General features: G+C 31.2%; 1 protein-coding gene across 5 annotated transcripts in view; it reads left to right on the top strand.

Moving 5' to 3' along the window:
* The window catches only part of LOC127703077 (uncharacterized), a 126,502-nt gene that overhangs the window by 39,646 nt on the left and 67,175 nt on the right, over positions 1-19,681 (top strand). For 2 of the 5 annotated variants that reach the window (XM_052207470.1, XM_052207474.1), the window contains exon 1: positions 9,848-9,934. The exons of 2 other annotated variants lie outside the window; for them this stretch is intronic. In XM_052207470.1, the coding sequence (XP_052063430.1) occupies positions 9,863-9,934 (72 nt within the window). In that variant the 5' untranslated portion in view covers positions 9,848-9,862. Of the gene's footprint in view, positions 1-9,579; positions 9,935-19,681 lie in introns of those variants that run through there. One more of the 5 variants, XR_007982658.1, reaches the window with a different exon arrangement.

Below are 19,681 nucleotides of genomic sequence, written 5' to 3'. Positions count from 1 at the left end.
ATAAAGAAAATCATGCATCTAAGACTAAATTATCAATCAGTACACATTCAACATCCAATGGATTTAGTGTAAAGACGTCATAAACGGTAAGAGAAAACATGACCTTGTGCAATGCCAAGATACAGGTATCGACAGATTGTAGAGCCATGAATGTGCATATGTATATAACAATAATATTTAGTTTGCTTTTAATTTACTGAAAACAAAATCAATATTAATACCAATAAAAACAATATTCAACGATCTAATTACAGTGTTTAATTGGTAACCTTTTAGAATAAGTTTATTTAATGGATCGATAAGTTTACCCGGGTCGTTTCTTAATTTCCGGGCTCGGTAAACTACATCTCCGGAAAAATGAGGATGTGCTATCCCATTTGAAATAAGTTTTCTACATATACAACCAAACTTCAAAACCAAATCTTTAAATTTATGGAAGAATTTAGTAAAGGTTTTAAGTAATTTGTAGTAACGAAATCCCTGACTTAATAATTTACCAGTAATACATAGATTACGTTCATTAACATCCAAAATGTCATAAAAGACACGCGCATAGCGAACGAGTTGTGATATATAAACACCGTAAGTTGGCGCCTCTGTGTTTTTGTTAAATGTATATCTATTTGTATCCATCTGATGAATTAAGCCTTTTTCAACTGATTTTTATAGTTCATTCTTATGTTGTACCGTTACACCACTGTCCCAGGTTAGGGGAAGGTTGGGGTCCCGCTAACATGGTTAACCCCAACACATTCTATATGTATGTGCCTGTCCCAAGTCAGGAGCCTGTAACTCAGTGGTTATCGTTTGATGCTGTATTACATATCTGTTTTTCGTTCATTTTTTTGTACATAAATTAGACCGTTAGTTTTTCTCGTTTAAATTGTTTTACATTTGTCATTTCGGGGCCTTTTATAGCTGACTATGCGGTATGGGATTTGCTCATTGTTGAAGGCCGTACGGTGACCTATAATTGTTAATTGCTGTGTCATTTGGTCTCTTGTGAAGAGTTGTTTCATTGGCAATCATACCACATCTTCTTTTTTATATATCATCATCCAAAAAAGGAAAATTAACAATAGGGAACGAAAAATCGTCTCTTTTGTTGTAAATTTTAGTGTAGAGTTTCCCGTGTAAATCTGAAATATCTAAATCTAGGAAAGGACAGTTATTACCGTTTATATTTGATTTATTTAAAGTTAGTTCCTTTGGGTAAATTTCGGCAGTATATTAAGAAAATTCTTGATTATTGAACGAAAAAATATCATCAAGATAACAGTAAGTGTTGTTGAATTTATCAATTAAATGCAATTAAGATTGGTCTTTACTGAGTTTTGTCATAATCTGTGATTCATAACAGTACAGGAACAAGTCTGCTATCAAAGGGATGCAATTTGTGCCAATAGAGATACCTACAACCTGTCGATAAACTTTGTTGCCGAAACATACATAAATATTTTCAAGGAGAAAATTAACACCATAGAGAAGAAGGCTTTAAATGAGTTGCAGCAAATATATTTGCATTTAGATTTACCAAACGACCATTTAATTAAATACGAAAACTTTTGTTTGATAAGATTGTGTGGAAGTGTAGTGTGAAGAGTTGAAAAAGTCAAAACTGTCAACAGAATTAAAAGGACAACCAAAAGCACGTAATTTATTTAAAGCATTCAAAGAATTTTTTTCACTCCAAAAAAAGATAATTCCACTATTTTTATATATTTTATTACAAAGTTAACGATAAGTTCTTTGATAGTAGTTAAGGAACTAGTTAAAAGCACTGAAAGATTAGTTGTAGAACACTTTCTAGAGGCCGAGATGAAACGATGTTTTACTGCTTTTTTATGTAGTGTAGGTAACCAATATATAGTTAGGACCTTCAAATGTTCAGAAGAGGCCTTAACCTGTGATATGGTTATGATATGTTTGTTTACTATATGACTCTCTGTGGAGCGCACGTTGTCATTTTAGAAATCTTAAGTAAAAACAAAATCCCTGATGTTTCGGCTATAGATACCTGTAAGTTTGTATTAATATATAGCCCTTAGCACATACTTATAACTTCTCGTCCAATCAAATTGTTTGAATTTGCCTTATAAGTTTCATAGTACATACTTTTTCCGTGTACTAGGTAACTATGCATGAATGACCACAAGGGTTAGATTTCATTATATCGTAATCAAGATATTACAAAAATTGCAACTTGTTATTTTGGAATAAAATGGTGTGTTCCAAATTAAAAAAAAAAAAAAGTTTGTAATTAGTTTTTACATTGATTTTTATTAATCCTGCTAATAAAATCTTTGCAAGTTTTGCAAGTTTCAATCATTTAGATAAAGAATAACAAATATGGTACTCAATACGTTGATTATAGTAAAACAATATCTTATAATTGTGGTAATTTATCATCCATCCAATTACTTTAAACACAAAAAAGTTAAAAAGTATGTACTATGATATCTTGTGAAGGGGAATTAAGGCAACTTGGTGATGATTATTTTTAAACTTTCTTAAGGAACTTGCTTCATTTCATCATGAACTGAAAAACTGTGATAATGTATTAAAGGAATTTGCCACCTATATCTATATTCCGATAAAGCTTTTAGTTTAGTTACAAACCCATAAAAATTGATCTATTGGTAGTTGTTTTTAATGCCTCTACGCTAGACTATCTATGATCACATGTATCTATATTTTTCAAATTTATTATACATTTAGTTTTACTATGAAAATGAAACATGTAAATCTCCCACTGCAATTTAATTATATATTCCAGTTTTTGTCAATTAATTTTGTCATCTAAGCATTAAAAGAAGCAGTAAGACACTGCTTTATATGAATATACATAATAACAGCAGAAGCTACCATCTTTTCAATCTGGTGTCAAGGGCCTTTTAAAATCTCATATTTTATGTGAGATTGAAATATAAACCGCTATTCGTGTTTGATGCATTTATAAACTCATGATCTGGTAAATCACAGTCACTGAGTAGATTTACAAAACATGAAACTTTGTTAATGAACTCTGTTTTATAAACAACTGTGATACAAGTAGTCAGCTAAAATAAACAATCAATAGACCAATTAAAAGATTACTTGAGTTGTAGATATGTGCTAAATTGGATAGTCCACGACAAGGTATAAACTATGAAAATGTGAAATCACAAAAATACTGAACTCCGAGGAAAATTCAAAAAATTTGAAAAGTTATAAAAAATAAAAAAAAAAAAAATAAAAATTCAGGGCAAGCCCCTCGCTCTAAATTTCATAGTACATACCTTGTCATACTCTAACCGATGCATATAACGATACGCATGACTGATGACCGTAACTTTATTGATGATTTGTTATTCAGGAACTGATCTAAAATACACTAACAGGCTTATTATGGATTCTTAAACCATTGCCGTAACGTCAGCCTATTCATCTACCGTGGTTTCTTTTTCTAGAATCAACGCTTCCTAAATCTGTCACTGAAATGGACTCACTATATCATATTCAATTGTTTCCTTTTGTGCTTAAATTGGTTAATTTACTGATTTCTGTTCAATAATGGAATAAATTTAAAAACTTACCTTTACTATCTTTTGTAATTTTTATATGCCTTCACTTGGAATGGAATCCTCCTTGTAGTCTGTAATGTATGACTGACATCAACACATCGTCGAAACCTCTCGGTTACCAATGGGTTGCAATTTAGATGTCAATTTTATATATATCAACGAACATATAATACACATCGGTACATAGGCCACACAGGGCTTGTCTCGTTATATATACACAATAGATATAGTATAAGTTGATAGCCGCGAGGTCTTGATGAATGAGTTGCAGAGTCAAGTTAGAAGTAGTGATTTCCCGGTATAGGTTCGAATCCCCATTTTCTCTTTGTTGTCCGTTTTCTGAAGTTTTATCCGTTTTTCTTATTTCATATGTTATTGTAGATTTTTTTTGTAATACTAGCGGGTTTACCCGTTAATTTATGGATTAGATTTGCTATTTCACGTATTTCAAAAGAAAATGATTACATTCAATGTGTCCATTATTGTGTTATAAATATAGTAAGATTTCATCTGTTTTAATACATATACTTACACATGTATATTCGCAAATCTCTTTGCGAGTAAATCGTGATGTATCAAGAATTGGGTTTCTTGCTTGAAATATCGGTAACATATATATTACATATATAGTTCGAATATATCGAATTTTGTTAACTACGGATAATATTTTGATGCATAATAATTGAAGGGAAATTTCAGTACAGGATACTGAAAGTGCATAAGGATTTGTTTTTATATTTTTTCATGATTGTATCAACTACCTGTATACTTTTAATTTATGGTTGTTTCTTGTGAATCATTTAAGTTAATTAGGTAGTTATTTGAACTCACTGATAAAAGGACCTAATTAATGAAAGAACTGTAATTTTGAAACGACGCATAGACAAAAGTTTAAATAATAAACACAACGGATAAGCAATGGGTCGTTTAAAAGAAACCATTCACGCTCCCGGTTCATGGTATCTTGTTAACGAACCAACGCTTATCCATCGTATCTTTATTGTAAAATTAAAAATAATATTTATATCTGATGCAAACACAATGAAATAATAAAGACAGAACAAAACTCAATTAATTTGAATCACTTTTGCGTTCGATCTTAAAATATCGATTCAACACTTCACTTTCCACTTGATTGAACACTTCACTGTCATTTTAATAACCTACTATCGTGATTCTTATGGATACGCTCACATATAATAGATGCACCCCAATAATAGCATTCAGAATGAATTTTTAGACTGGGTCTCAAGTGACCCAATAATAACATGTAAGGATGTTCAATAACCACATTTTCCACCTCACCTTAACATTCAATAGCCCTTATGGTTTTTTCCTTAGTTTGGAAAAATCATTTTTGCAGTATGTTTTTAGTTGCATTCCAAATACACTTCTTTTAAGACATTTCGATTTTTTTGTAAATTTTTAATAGAGTTAAATATTCTTTTCTTCTCATATAATGCATTATGTAATCTAGTGACATCTCTGAATGCTAATGTGTGTTTAATATAATGCTGAATGAGTATATGTTTCTCCGTATAATAGTTAATTCAGAATTTATTGAAAATTTTGGTCTATGTTTGAGACATACAAGTGTAGACCCCATGGATAGATGCTCTACAAATATATTTCCATTGACTCTTCCAATCCGACAGTAAAAGTCATGTAAAGGATGGGTAGACTATCCTTTCGGCTGTATGGGATGTATAAATATACAGCAAAAGTTTTCTGGCGACAATAAAGTTTTTCATTTTTTTATTTTGTATGTTATTTTTCCCTTAATACAATACATTTTTGTATGTTATTTTCCCCTTGATACTAGTTATTTTATCTCTTATTATTATTTATTTTTGAATATAATTTCCCCTTAACACTATCCATTTTACTTTGTTATTTTCCCCTTATTGCTATTCATATTTGTATGTAATTTTCCCTAAATACTATTTTATTTTGGTATGTTAGTTCCCTTTATTACTATCAATTTTTGTTCGTTAGTTTCCTCGTACTACCATTTCTTTTTGTTTGTTATTTCCCCTTCATTACAATAAATTTTTTTATATTATTTTCCCCTAATTACTATTCGTTTGTGTATGTTAATCACATTTTTATACTACTAGTACTCATTTTTGTTTGTTATTCCCGCCTTAATACTTTTCATTTTGTTTGTTATTATCTCCTTATTGCTATTCATTTTTATATTTTCTTTTTTCATTTTTAATACTATTCATTTTTTTGTATGTTATGTTTACCTTTTAAAATATTATTTATTTTTAAATGCTATTTTCTCCTTGTTTCTACTCCTTTTCGTATGTTATTTTTCCGCTAATATTTTGCATTTGTGTATGTTATTTTCTCTTTGAAAATATTCTTGTTTTTATGTTATTTTTCCCTTAATACTTTTCATTTTAGATTTATTTTCCCCTTAATACTGTTTATTTTTGTTTTCTACTTCCCCCTTATAAATATTCATTTTTAACGTTATTTTCCTTTTATACTTTTCATTTTTGTTTGCTATGTTCACTTTATTACTATTCATTTTCAAAGTTATGAATTACTATTTATATGTGTATTTTATTTTCCCCTTGATACTTAATCAATTTTATATGTTTTTGTATGTTACATTCCACTTGATTCTATTAATTTTTGTATGTTATTTTCACCTTTAAGTTAATACTATTCATGTGTGTATGTTGCTTTCTCTTAATACTATTTCTTTTTGTTTGCTATTTTTCTTTTTTAATATTTATTTCTGTTTGTTATTTTCCCCTTATGGACAATGTTTCAAAGTGAAATTTTGTCCCGAGGAATGAACAAAATTTCACGAAGAAGGAAACTATTTTATAATGAAATATTGTCATGGACCGTATTTCACAATATCTGAATACTAAATTTGCCTGCGGACAATAATCGTATGAATTTTTGTCCGTAGTAAAATATTTAAATTTATTTTGAAGTTTCATCATTAACGTCAGGATTTGGTTTTGTGTTTTGTGTTTTAGTTTTAGTTTTTTTCAGAAGTATTTATTATCATTTTGTTAATTTTCGGATACTTTCATTTGGGTTTCAGTTTCATTATCATTAGACATTAGTGATATGATACATAATGCAACCTTACAGTGAAAGGGCTCTGTTTCGAAGGCCACGAATTAGGGGCTGTAAAAGGAAAAAGTAACATAAAATATTGTAGTTAAACTAACAAATTATTTGTTAGACCAAGGAGTTATATACGAATTTACTTGATAAGACTGATACGCGATACCGTTTATTCTGACTGAATATATTTACTTTCTTTGATCAATAAAATTTCTGTTAGGTAAATTGAGACTCTCAACTTCAACATTACCCAAAGAATTTACAACACTAAAGGAGATGCGAAAGATATAAATGGGTAAATCAAACTTATAAGTCGAAAATAAACTGACAATGCCGTGGCAAAAACGAAAACCGACAAAAAAACAAACAAATGTACGCAAAACACAACATAGAAAAAATAAAAACTGAGCAACACTAACCCCACCAAAAACTGGGGGTGATCTCAGGTGTTCCAGAAGGGTAAGAAGATCCTGCTCCATTGGTGGCACCAGTCGTGTTGTTCATGCAAGCACATACCTTGTGATAAGTCTAATTAGGTAGGTCACATTCGAGGAAAAGAAGAAGGAATGTGGTTATGACAATTGGAACATATCCGTCGTCATCTGTGAAATAGATATTCCATAACGTTCAACCAACTTGTGATGGCGTGCGTAAAATTTTCGAATGAATGATTTCAATTTCACCAATTGGAACTCTTTGTTCTATAGCTTCCTTGTAAGCAGTATTCTTCTATAAATAAAATCATTATAGAAAATGCAAGCTCTGGATTATGGTATCAACTGGGAGATATATACTCCATATGCAGGCGCTGCTGGAATTTTAAATGTTGCTACATTAAAAATAGAAAGTTTACAAATGGGAAGTTGAAATCATCTCTTTCGTCGTAAAGTTTTGTTTTCAACCGAACCTCATTGTCAATTTCTAGATGTAAGTCAAGTTAGGAGGCAGATTTAACTGTGTCCGTTGTTTCCTTTATTTCAAATTCAATGGGATATATGCGTTCGACATAGACACCAAACTTTACATTATTTAGTTATAGAACATCATTATTGGCCATACTGCTTTCTTTGTTAAAGTCGTCAATTTCAGCATTCATAGCTCTTTTGTCTAAAGTTCAAATATAAGAACACAATTTCATGTCAACCCACTGTTTGTATTGAGCTGAAAAAATCAACATACCTCTAATTGAATATAAGAGCATACTGGTTCCCGGAACTTAGAAAAAATACTAATATAGGTACTTAAGATCTGAGAAACAGTCAAAATATATACTCCCTTTTTAAAATTCATGCAATTTTTCATTATTCAAAATTATAGGCAAAAAGTATTCTACAATGTTCATTTGATACCAAAATTACCAAAATATTTTACATATTTTGAAAGCTACACCAATGCGTATTAACGATTTTGTTTTTAATATGTTCTTCTTTCTGGCATATTCTTTCTGACCGATTCCAAATTAGTGGTGTTACACCAATATAGTACACTGCGATGGTAACGCATTAATTGATGTCTTAAATTTACAATTTTCCGAGGGTTACACTTATATACTTTTCTGTTGTCTGTTTTGTTTAACACTTTTGTAAAGCGGCGTTTTAGACCATACTTTCTATGATTGTAAAATGTAATAGTCTAACAAATTACGTTTAACAAATAAATATCTAATTATTATATATTGGTCAGCGTCAAATAAACGCATAAGTGAATAAAGCTATCATTTTGGTATATCATATGTAATGATGATATGATAACATCCCTATACACATACAACGGAAATAATATAAATTAAGCTAATCGTGTTTTACAGAATAAAGCAAAGGAAATGCATAATAATGAATGTACAGATGAAACCAAAGGAAAGGCGTTATAATAAATGTATCAATTTTGACGCTTATCCAACAATATCCCATAGCAACTTGTTAATCGATCGGTTCTCAAATAATACACCATCCTTAAAAAATGTTATTACCTTCCTGACGTGTTCCCAATTTTATAATACGTCTTGCGTATTAAATTTTAAACCTGGTACCTTTTGTTAGCTATTATTCGTATATTTCTCTGTCTTATATGTTCTCCCATTTATTTGTATTGTAGTCCTGTCATGTAATGTTGTCATTTTAATGTTATATTTAACCTTGCCTTAAAAGCGGGAGGTTTGGCCAGCCACAAAACCAGGTTCAACCCACCATTTTGTTCTTAAAATGTCCTATACCAAGTCAGGAAAATGGCCATTGTTATATTATAGTTCATTTCTGTGTGTGTTACATTTTAATGTTGTGTTTCTGTTGTGTCGTAGCTCTCTTATATTTGATGTGTTTCCCTCAGTTTTAGTTTGTAACCCGGATTTGTTTTTTTCTCAATCGATTTATGAATTTCAAACAGCCGTATACTACTGTTGCCTTTATTTATAACTCATTTAAGCCAATAGAATATTAGCCACACCAATGAGCAACCAGTCAGAAGAAACTGTTGTTTAGTAATAATTTAAGGATGGCGTGTATATCAATTTAAACTGATTACGAAGCAATAAAACATTCCAGTAACGAATAAAATTGCAATTAAAAAAGTATAAGTTGTAATCAAAAATGCATCACAAAAATAGAATCGGCATTTCATTAAAAAAAACCATTAAACAACAACGGAGCAGAATCCTCTTGAACCTTTTTGAAATTGTCGTACCAAACAAAAATTCACAAACATCAATTGCAAACCAAAGGATATCTCCTAATGTAGGTGTCATCATATCAAAGATTAAGTGTCAACATGTTCATTTGTTTACTTGCCTACTTTTATCAACTTATTGCGTGGGGTAGGCATTGGTTTCCACAATCAAAAACCTTGGCATGTATAGATCATCATCTGGCAATGCACTGTATACCGACGGGTTTCAATCAGTTTCTTTGAGTTTGTTTTCAAATTTCAGAATGTCAACAACGACTGCAAATATTCCAATTTCCTCCCAATTTATACCACAAGTGGTTGGAATCCAACAAGTTTTACCAGTCGGACGCCAGCAACAAGCATTTCCAGTGAGGACATTTAAAGTGTTTGGTGGTATACAGATAGGTCTTGGTGTTCTTCTTGGGATTCTAAGTTTAATTGGAGTGATTTTGGATATAACTGCATGGAACAAATACGACGACTGTCTCGCCAAGATTGATTTCGACCGTGACAGTGGCAATTATCGTTATTATGATTATTATTGGATGTGTAGTCGATATGATGATGTCCACATACTTTTTGGATTTGACATAACTTGTCTAATATGTTCTGGATGGGTAAGTGAATAGTTTTAAGCTGACTTATAATTTTTCTAAAGAAAAACTGTGTTGGAATTAAAAAATTGTAGAAAGATGCATATAAATGCATATCGACTAGTTGTGGGTATTCCTATGGGCACCAATTGTTCCCCTTTAATAGCAGACTTGTTCCTATACTGTTATAAATCTCAGTTAGGTCCAAACTCAGCTAAGAAGGATCTAAATTCCATTTAATTGATATATGCAACAAAACTTACCGTTATCTTGATGATATGTTTTCGTTAAATAATCAAGAATTCTTCAAATATACTGCTGAAATATACCCAAAGAAACTTACTTTAAATAAATCAAATGTTAACAGCAATAAATGTCCTTTCCTAGATTTAGATATTTCAGTGTTACACCAGAATTTCTACACGAAAATTTACGAGAAAAGGGATGATTTTTCTTTTTACTAGTAAATTATTAAGTCAGGGATTTCGTTACTACAAATTACTTAAAACCTTTACTAAGTTCTTCCATAGATACAAAGATTTGGTTTGCAAGTTTGGCTGTACCTGTAGAAAACTTATTTCAAACCAAAAAGCGCATCCTAAATTTTACGATGATGTTGTTAACCGAGCCCGGAAATAAAGACGATTCGGGTAAACTTATCAATCCTTTAAATATTTTTTTTTGTTGTTATTGGCTTTTTGATCTGTATTTAGTGTCTTTTTTGTTGTTAGGGATGAGGGATCTATAAATTCCCTGCCACGTCCGTTTTTTGTCTTTGTTTGATGTTTTTCTGCTATGTATCGATCTGATGCGTTAACCCTATTTCAACTGATTTTGACAGTTTGTTCTTATGTTGTGCTGATACAACACTTTCCAAGGTTAGGGGAGGGTTGAGCGCTCATAAACATGTATAACCCCGCCACATTCTTTATGTGCCTGTACCAAGTCAGGAGCCTGTAGTTCAGTGGTTGTCGTTGGTTCATGTCAGTGATTGTCGTTGGTTCATGTCAGTCATATTTGTGTTTTGTAAATTGTTTTGTTATAAATTAGATCGAGAGAGAGATCGAGAGAGAGAGAGAGAGAGAGAGAGAGATTTGCTTCAACATTTGTTAATTTTGCTGCGTTACAAGAACTTGTTAAAATTACAGTTGTATGAAAACTGAGAATATAGCAGATTGAATTTGTAGAATGGTCGTATGTTCAAAGAACATCTTTTTATTCAAACAAATCGTATTTTTTTGTATGACTCACACTATCTCAGAATCATCAGCTCAGCGCTATAATATTCTGGTCCTTTCGTCCCTGGTATTATAAAAGAGGGACGAAAGATACCAGAGGGACAGTCAAACTCATAGATCGAAAACAAACTGACAACGCCATGGCCAAAATAAAAGGACAAACAGACAAATAATAGTACAGATGACACAACATAGAAAACTAAAGACTAAGCAACACGAACACCACCAAAAACTGGGGGTGATGCTACGTACTTATTGTACACGAAATTTTATAATATATTTCTTGTTGCAAGAAAAATGGTTAAAAAGGAGCCTTGCATTAAAAAAATAACCCAAAAAACATCAATGACGCACCTTTAGTTTCGTTAAAATGTAAAGGAAATGGTAAAAATATGAATTAATATTAATGTTGATTTTTGTAATTGTAGTATGTTGTGACTGGTTTCCTGCCTATGTGTATGTCAAAGAAGAGAGAAACAAGCTGGATATGCCTGGTAGGCTTAAAGTTAAGAAAGACCAACGATTAATTCACTTATAGAAAGAAGAAAAAAAAACCCCAAAAAAACAAACAAAAATATTTTACATTTATAGTTGAAAAACAAAAACTATGAGAATCGAATTTGAAGCAGCAATTGACTTTGCTTTATTGGAATTATACGGCCACGTTTGAATTCCTGATATTGTTTTTTTTAACTGTCCCGATATAAAGTAAGTTTGTTAATAACAAAAAGGAAAAAAATAACGTAAATTCATTTTAATTAAATAACAGTATAATTAAATTTTGTAAAGTTTTTTTTTCTATTCAGAAAACTGGATTTATGGTGTGTAGCATAATTGGAGCATCAATTTTCGTTCCAACTATGTTCAGTCTTGGTGTGGTCAGCTCAATTATAGTAAGTAATGCTATTGATTATTAATAATGAAAAAAAATGTTAAATAGATAAGCATATTGCATTTCATAGCTATCAATGTTGATAAGCGTCAAAATATCAAACTTAAATGCAAGCATTAAAAACCTTACCTAAAATGCTTTGCTGTTCTGTCAGGCAAAGTTCACCTTATACAATTTTGCTTCCAAACGTTCTGTATGTTTGTTTGTCAAACTGTCATGTAATCTACAGGACAGGACATATAAAGTTATTTGTTGTGTATGATTAGAAAAAAATATTTCTAGAGACAAGTTCACACGGAATCGTTCTTTAACATTTTTTAATTGGTCGTTAAAATGGCCACTCTTTTTTTAATTTGATTTTGAAACATTCATTGGTTCTAATGAATAATAAACAAAATAACGCTTTTAGTTATCCAACGTATGTTATGCTTTTCAATGTGTCGTGCTAGTTGCGGTTGATTGTTAGATGGTGTGTCTCATTTGTATTTTGAAAACAGGCTTTTGCCCCAAGTTAAAAGAAATATATTCAACGCTATAAAAAGAACGATTATTGAAATTTTATGACAAACATATTAATATCCTGTTTTTGAACAGGTAAAGTTTTGACTGAATTTGATATCAAGTAATATTCAATTCTTAATTTATATATGACACAAATTTTCCGTTTATTAATTTTTTATACTATATAAACGTCTAATCAAGTGATAACTCTACGACAGACAACAATTATTATAAATACGTCGTTTTAAATTTGAGCCAATTATGTAATATCTGCATATTAGCAGTTGCAAATATTGTTCTTCCCTCAGCTGAATTTCAAGCCATGCTTCTTTGACATCGCAACTCCCTAATGCACAGTGTCTAGCGACAGTGATCACCTGACGAACTAGGTAATATAAGATAAATCTTTCGTTAGTCAAGTAATGCCTTTCTGTAGTCGGATTTATCTAGGCTGGTAACAAAGTCCATGATGTATTGTGACATGTAGAGGGAACAATTTGCAGATCAGGTCTGTCGTAAAGAATGATGATACTTATTTGAACAATAAAACTCTTTTTTTATATAGGCTTGTTTGTCGAATAGTCAAAGTCGGTTGACATAGGTCATGTAGTGTTGCCACAATTTGTTTGAATAACACTGACAAAAGAACTAAAATTACAGATGTTACATTTTGTGCTAAATTTAACTCGAAGAATTTATATGTTTATAATAAAATATCTTTTTGTCATTTTCACTTCGTTAATTTCCTAAATGTTGACACTTTACACTTTTATGTTTATCTCAGAGAGGAAGAAATGATTCGAAAACTGTGATTCTGTCAGCTTTCATGGCTGTATTGTCCATTGCAGAAGTGGTAGTCGCAATCATTGCCGCTTCATTCTGTTGTTGCTACTCCTCATGGGGAACATCAAATCAGCAGGTAAGCAAATGTTGCTCTAAAACATGGGCACTCTGCCTCACCAACTGAACCTAAATATGTCACACAAGAGCGGACTAGGAGGGTCAACGGATTTCATGTTTAAATGTTGCAACCATTACTCACGTTGTCGATTTAGTGTTAAACAAGTTTTTCCATGCATATATAACAACCGTAATTGTGAGTTGTCTGCTTAAAGTATCAATACATTTCTTTGGAGGTGACAGAACGGTGCATAAACTACCATTTGGTACTATTATACATGAACGTTGAATTAAACCAACATAACAACAGGGTTTTATCGATACCGTGATACGAAGTATGCTAGTTTTTAAAGCCATTTTGATATGTCAGTTGTAATTCCTCTAAGTCGGTGTGGTGTCACCCATATTCTCTCTTACTCTGGACATAAACTCTAAATTCAATGAAAAATTGGAACTCGAAATAACATTCTTACAATTGGCAAACAGAAAGTTTTGGTTGCCTGTACCAAGTCCCGACTTTAACAGACATATTGTCAATATACATGGCCATTATGCAATGGAATATACATTGAGTTTTAGTATGTTTTCCTATTCTTTACTTAAACTCGGGGAGGATTCTTCTTATTTACTTTAATATAGTATCGTATTAACTTGTATGAAAACTGGTTTTTTTATTTAGAAAGATTTATCACTATTTCTTTAGATAAAAACAAAGCAGTAATTGTATCTATAAATATTGCATTTTTATTTCTCAACAAGGAGTTGTTTTTGTGAACTCCACACAACCTGGAATGTTTCTTAACCTACCAGAGACTCATATTCCTATGACAAACGGTCATCAGGTCATGATAGCTACCGGACAAACAGCTAACTCAATAGTGCAGTATCCTAGAGGACAAGAGTATGAAGTAATGACTACAACTCAACAGACAGAACAGCACGTTCAAGCCGTTGGTGGTACACATTCAGAGCCAAACAGTGGACTGGTTTTTGAAACCAATCCGCCAGCCTACAAATAATAGATGAGATATAACCATTCCTTACATGCAATTGCGTTTGTTTGTTGTAAAAATCAAAGACTATAAATCTTGATTTATAAAATTACTAACACTTGTGAAATTAGAGACACACGATTCTGTATATATAAAATGAAGAGCTTTAAATTTCTTTGCTTTGTTAACCTATGAAAATATAAAGTAATGACATGTTTTAGCTTTAAATTAGATTAAAACTTATAAAAAGTGTTTATCTTCCAAAACAAATATTTAAGTATCATGGAAGACAATTATAACCTTCAGTTAGGAAATGAATCTCTAAAAAGATCTTTTTTATATGAATATCATATTCTATAATGACTTATTTGCTATTAATCCAGTCACACGCAGTATACCGAATCAGTTTAAGAATATGAAAATTGAAAGATATGAGAAGAATTAGTAAGGTTTAATCTCTTTTTATTTATTTTTGTAAATATATTTTTATACGATTGTCAAAATACTTACAGGTCTATAGTGACCACCTCCAACTGTATATATTTTTAATGTGAAGAGGTACAACAAACGAAGCCTTAATCAATCGATTTGAAAATGAATCTTGTTCTATTAATTTTTCAACTAACATTGTTATAGGTGCTGTACCAAATTGTATGGCAAACTTAAGAATTTTAATAAAAAATACCGAACTTATTTATAGCATATTTTAACACAAAATTTCATATTCGTTTTTTTTTTTACAATTAACACGTTAAGTGATAAGAATATGAAATTCCCTTCTGTTTGACAGCGTTCACAAAAAACCTCAACTGGAATGCTAAATGGTACAATTTATTTGTCTGCATTAATAAAATAAAATCCTGAAATGTTTCTGACTACTTAAACTGATCATTGACTTTTGTATTATAATGACATGGATAATATTATGTCAAAATGACTTTCCTTATTTGTAATAAGAGATTTGTAAGTAGGCCGAAAGTATTATGCTTTGTGAAACCAAAAAAGTTCTTTTAACATGTATATGATAATAATTTCTGATTGCACTCATTTTGATTTTGCTTTATAGATTTTGTGTGTTCCTTAATTTCTTTAATTCCATTTAAAGTATTTGTTCTGTACTTATTATGTTGCATGTTTTTCTTACAAGTATCTTGCCAAAAATGGTGATTGATGATTGATGCTAGGTGTATACTTTTCTTTTTTTTTTCAATGGAATTGCCTTGTATACACCATATAATTTGATAAAGATATTTCAAAATACTCATTGTTTATTAATTTCATTTATATGTTGAATAAATTAAGCGTCCTTTAAGTCTGGTATAAATGTTGCACTTTGTAAATACAGCTGTTTAACAACATAGATATGTTAATTTGTTAACGTACTGGTTCCCAGATATGATCTCTGTATTTCATCTCATAGAGACATAACTTGGGAATGTTACCAGTATAGAAAAACATGGTAGCGCCTAAAATTTAATTCTGAGGAGGTCCAAAAGTGGAGGTAAGGGTAGTATAAAATTTTAGTATAAGTTTAAACTCTTAGAGGTTCAGGGCATAGAAATGTTGAAAATACGCCGCACAACCCTATATTTTGACCTTTGAATAAAATAGTAGTGCATGTCAACTTTCCGTTCTGGGATATAATTTTTCACGAAACTTCATAGTAAAAGTGACACAGTTTTAGCCGCAAAGGAAGTTCCTATGGGAAATTGCTATGTCTATATTTACAGAATTCCAAGTTATATAGGATGAATAAAAAGAACATATAGAATTTCACCAAATCTTGTTTATCTCAGAGATTTAAATGAAATTAATTCAAATACAAAGTTTTTTGAATCATGAAGATTGAGAAAATCCTGGGCCTTAACAATACTGACTCAGCATAAATTCACAGTTTACAGTATGCATACTTTACATGTACTTAAAGGCCTGAATTCAAAATAAATTCTTAATGTATGCATATTTATTATTTGAATTGTTTAGAAGTGCATATATTTACTCTTCGCAGTCATTGGAACTCATAGATCCTTCCTGAATATTGTTTTGGGGTGTTTTTGTTCTGTCGATAACCCCAAAGTAAGCCGTAACGCCTGAATGTGCTTTTTTGTGACCGCGGCATAAAAAATACAAGCTAGAAATACAAAAATACCTCAATAAAACTAACAATAGTGTGTTCTATCCTAAATATGTACTGAATATTCCATATTCACAGAAAAAGCAGAATAATTTAGAAATGTGAGGCCCCAGTGGCAAAAAAAAACCAGAAAAATGCCTACCCACAGGGTCACAAAACAGATAATTTAACCTGTAAATGCTATGATTTTATTATTTTAAAGGTCTTTTGTATAGAAAACAACAACTGTGCTTTGAAATTATGCAAAACACAGATGTTAGCAATCAGTTCTATAAAACTTTTAGTGAAATCATACATTAGACTGGTAACTTCATACATACAACTTTTGAAAATATGGCTTTGTTTAATCATATCTAGTTCATATATTAGCTAAATTATGTTAGATAAAATTGAGAATGGAAATGGGGAATGTGTCAAAGAGACAACAACCCGACCATAGAGCAGACAACAGCCGAAGGCCACCAATGGGTCTTCAATGCAGCGAGAAACTCCCGCACCCGGAGGCGTCCTTCAGCTGGCCCCTAAACAAATATGTATACCAATTCAGTGATAATGGACGTCATACTAAACTCCAAATTATACACAAGAAACTAAAATTAAAAATGATACAAGACTAACAAAGGCTCCTGACTTGGGACAGGCGCAAAAATGCGGCGGGGTTAAACATGGTTTTTGAGATCTCAACCCTTCCCCTATACCTCTAGCCAATGTAGAAAAAACAAACGTACAACAGTACGCACAGTAAAACTCAGTTTAAGAGAAGTCCGAGTCCGATGTCAGAATAGGAAACAAAAGAAAATAAACAAAATGACAATAATACATAAATAACAACAGACTACTAGCAGTTACTGACATGCCAGCTCCAGACCTCATTTAAACTGATTGAAAGATTATGTCTTCATCATATGAATATCAGGCACAATCCCTCCTGTTAGGGGTTTAGTATTATACCGTCATAAAATATATGAGAAGAACATAACCCGTGTCATGCCAACAACTGGTTTTAGAATAAATATGTTTAATTCCGATGGAAAGACCCTATAAGTGAATCAATATTAAAGCCAAAATATGCAATTTTTAATGACCTGAAAACAGTATCGTAACTATATCCCTTCTTAATAAGTCTGTTTAAAGGTTTTGTTAGCTTTTGAGGTGAATACTGACATTTTTGTGCTTTGTAAATAATTTTACCATAAAAGATTGGATGTGAAATACCTGAACGTATAAGATGTCTGCATGTTGAGTTATATTTACGAATGATGTCCTTATACCGATGATAAAATTTAGTAAATGTTTTGACTAGTTTATGATATCGAAAACCCTGGTGTAATAATTTGTCAGTAATATATAAATTTCTCTCGCTAAAATCTAATACGTTGTTACATACACGAGCGAATCGTACAAGTTGAGATATATAAACACAATAAGATGGTGACAAGGGAACATCACCATCTAAAAATGGATAATTAACGATAGGAAATGAAAAATCATCTCTTCTATCATAAATTTTTGTATTAAGCTTCCCGTTAATGATATAGATATCAAGATCGAGGAAAGGACAGCGGTCATTGTTAGTATTAGCTTTATTTAAATTAAGTTCAACAGGATAAATTTCATCAGTATACATACTGAAGTTGTCATTATTGAGAGCCAATATATCATCCAAATATCTAAAAGTATTGTTAAATTTTTGTATCAGATGTTGTTTCGATGGGTCTTTGCTGATTTTAGTCATAAATTGTAACTCATAACAATACAAAAACAGCTCCGCAATAAGTGGTGCACAGTTAGTTCCCATTGAAATTCCGATAACTTTACGATATACGGAATCTCCAAAGCGAACAAAATGTTATCAAGTAAAAATTCAAGGGCAGAATGATATAGTATCAAAGCATGTCCAATTGACATAGCTCTTTTGTTTAGGGTTAGAGATGATATTGTTGTGACAACATTTCTACACTGACCATTTGAGGTAGAAACTGTAAACTTTAATTGACAAATAGGCATACATTAAGATGTGGACTGGAGACAAAGGCAGGATTAGATACTTTATATAATCTTGAATGTTGGAATGATTAACTACTAAACTTTACATTTATAGTATTCTGAAATGCCTTTAATTTGTTATAAGAATAGTTTCAAACAAGTTCTAGACATTTCATGTCAGAAAAAATGCACATAGGGTAAGCTGACAATAATTAAAGTCTTGTTTTCAAATTCTGTAAAACATTGAAACAGGGGTGGGGGTATAAAATGTACTATAAAAGAAAAGTTAGAGTATATGCAGTGATTTCATAAAGGCTATAATTCTGATAAATAAGTATTGTTGTGATAAAAAGTGTTTCACAAGAGTTTTCTATTTGAATAAATGTTTGTATAGGTTGCACTTTGTAAATACATCTGTTTCACAAGCCACGCCTCTTTTGGTGTAATACCACCAAATCATAGTACGTCACATCCGGTTGCATACGAAAAAAGGTCGAAAAAAAATGTTCCCTTGAATTTGACAGTTGTAGGTAATTCATCCTACATTTCATTGCAGTAACACATTTCTGGGTCATAAACATATATGTTGGGTATTTCAAAGCACCATTATTTTTTTATTTGGAGTTTCTATAGAATATTTTGGAAACTTGAGGTTACATGGTTACTAAAGCTTGTACACAGGTTAAAAAAGGGGGAAAATTTGATTGGTTAACTTCCAGTGATGGTTATTTTCTTATATGCAATGAAATGTTTTGTGAAATTTTTTCTATAGTACTGGACAGGATAAAAATTTACTCATGCCAAGTATTTCTTTATTTGAAACAATATAAATTCTGCACAATTTTTTGAAAAGTGCAAATTTAACAAAGACTAATAGAGGAAAATCAATGGTGGTATTACACCTTTTGGGGAGATATATAATATTCATAGATATGTTAATTTGTTAACGTACTGGTTCTCAGATATGATCTCTGTGTTTCATCTCATAGAGACATAACTTGGGAATGAAGTATAGAAAAACATGGTAGCGCCTAAAATTTAATTCTTAGGAGGTCCAAAAGTGATGGTAAGGGTTGTATACAATTTTAGTATAAGTTTAAACTCTTAGAAATTCAGGGCATAGAAATG

Source organism: Mytilus californianus, unplaced genomic scaffold, assembly GCF_021869535.1.
Source record: "Mytilus californianus isolate M0D057914Y unplaced genomic scaffold, xbMytCali1.0.p SCAF_5, whole genome shotgun sequence".
NCBI lineage: Eukaryota > Metazoa > Mollusca > Bivalvia > Mytilida > Mytilidae > Mytilus > Mytilus californianus.
Note: the sequence above shows the minus strand (reverse complement) of the source record. Positions and strands in the feature narration are given on the sequence as shown.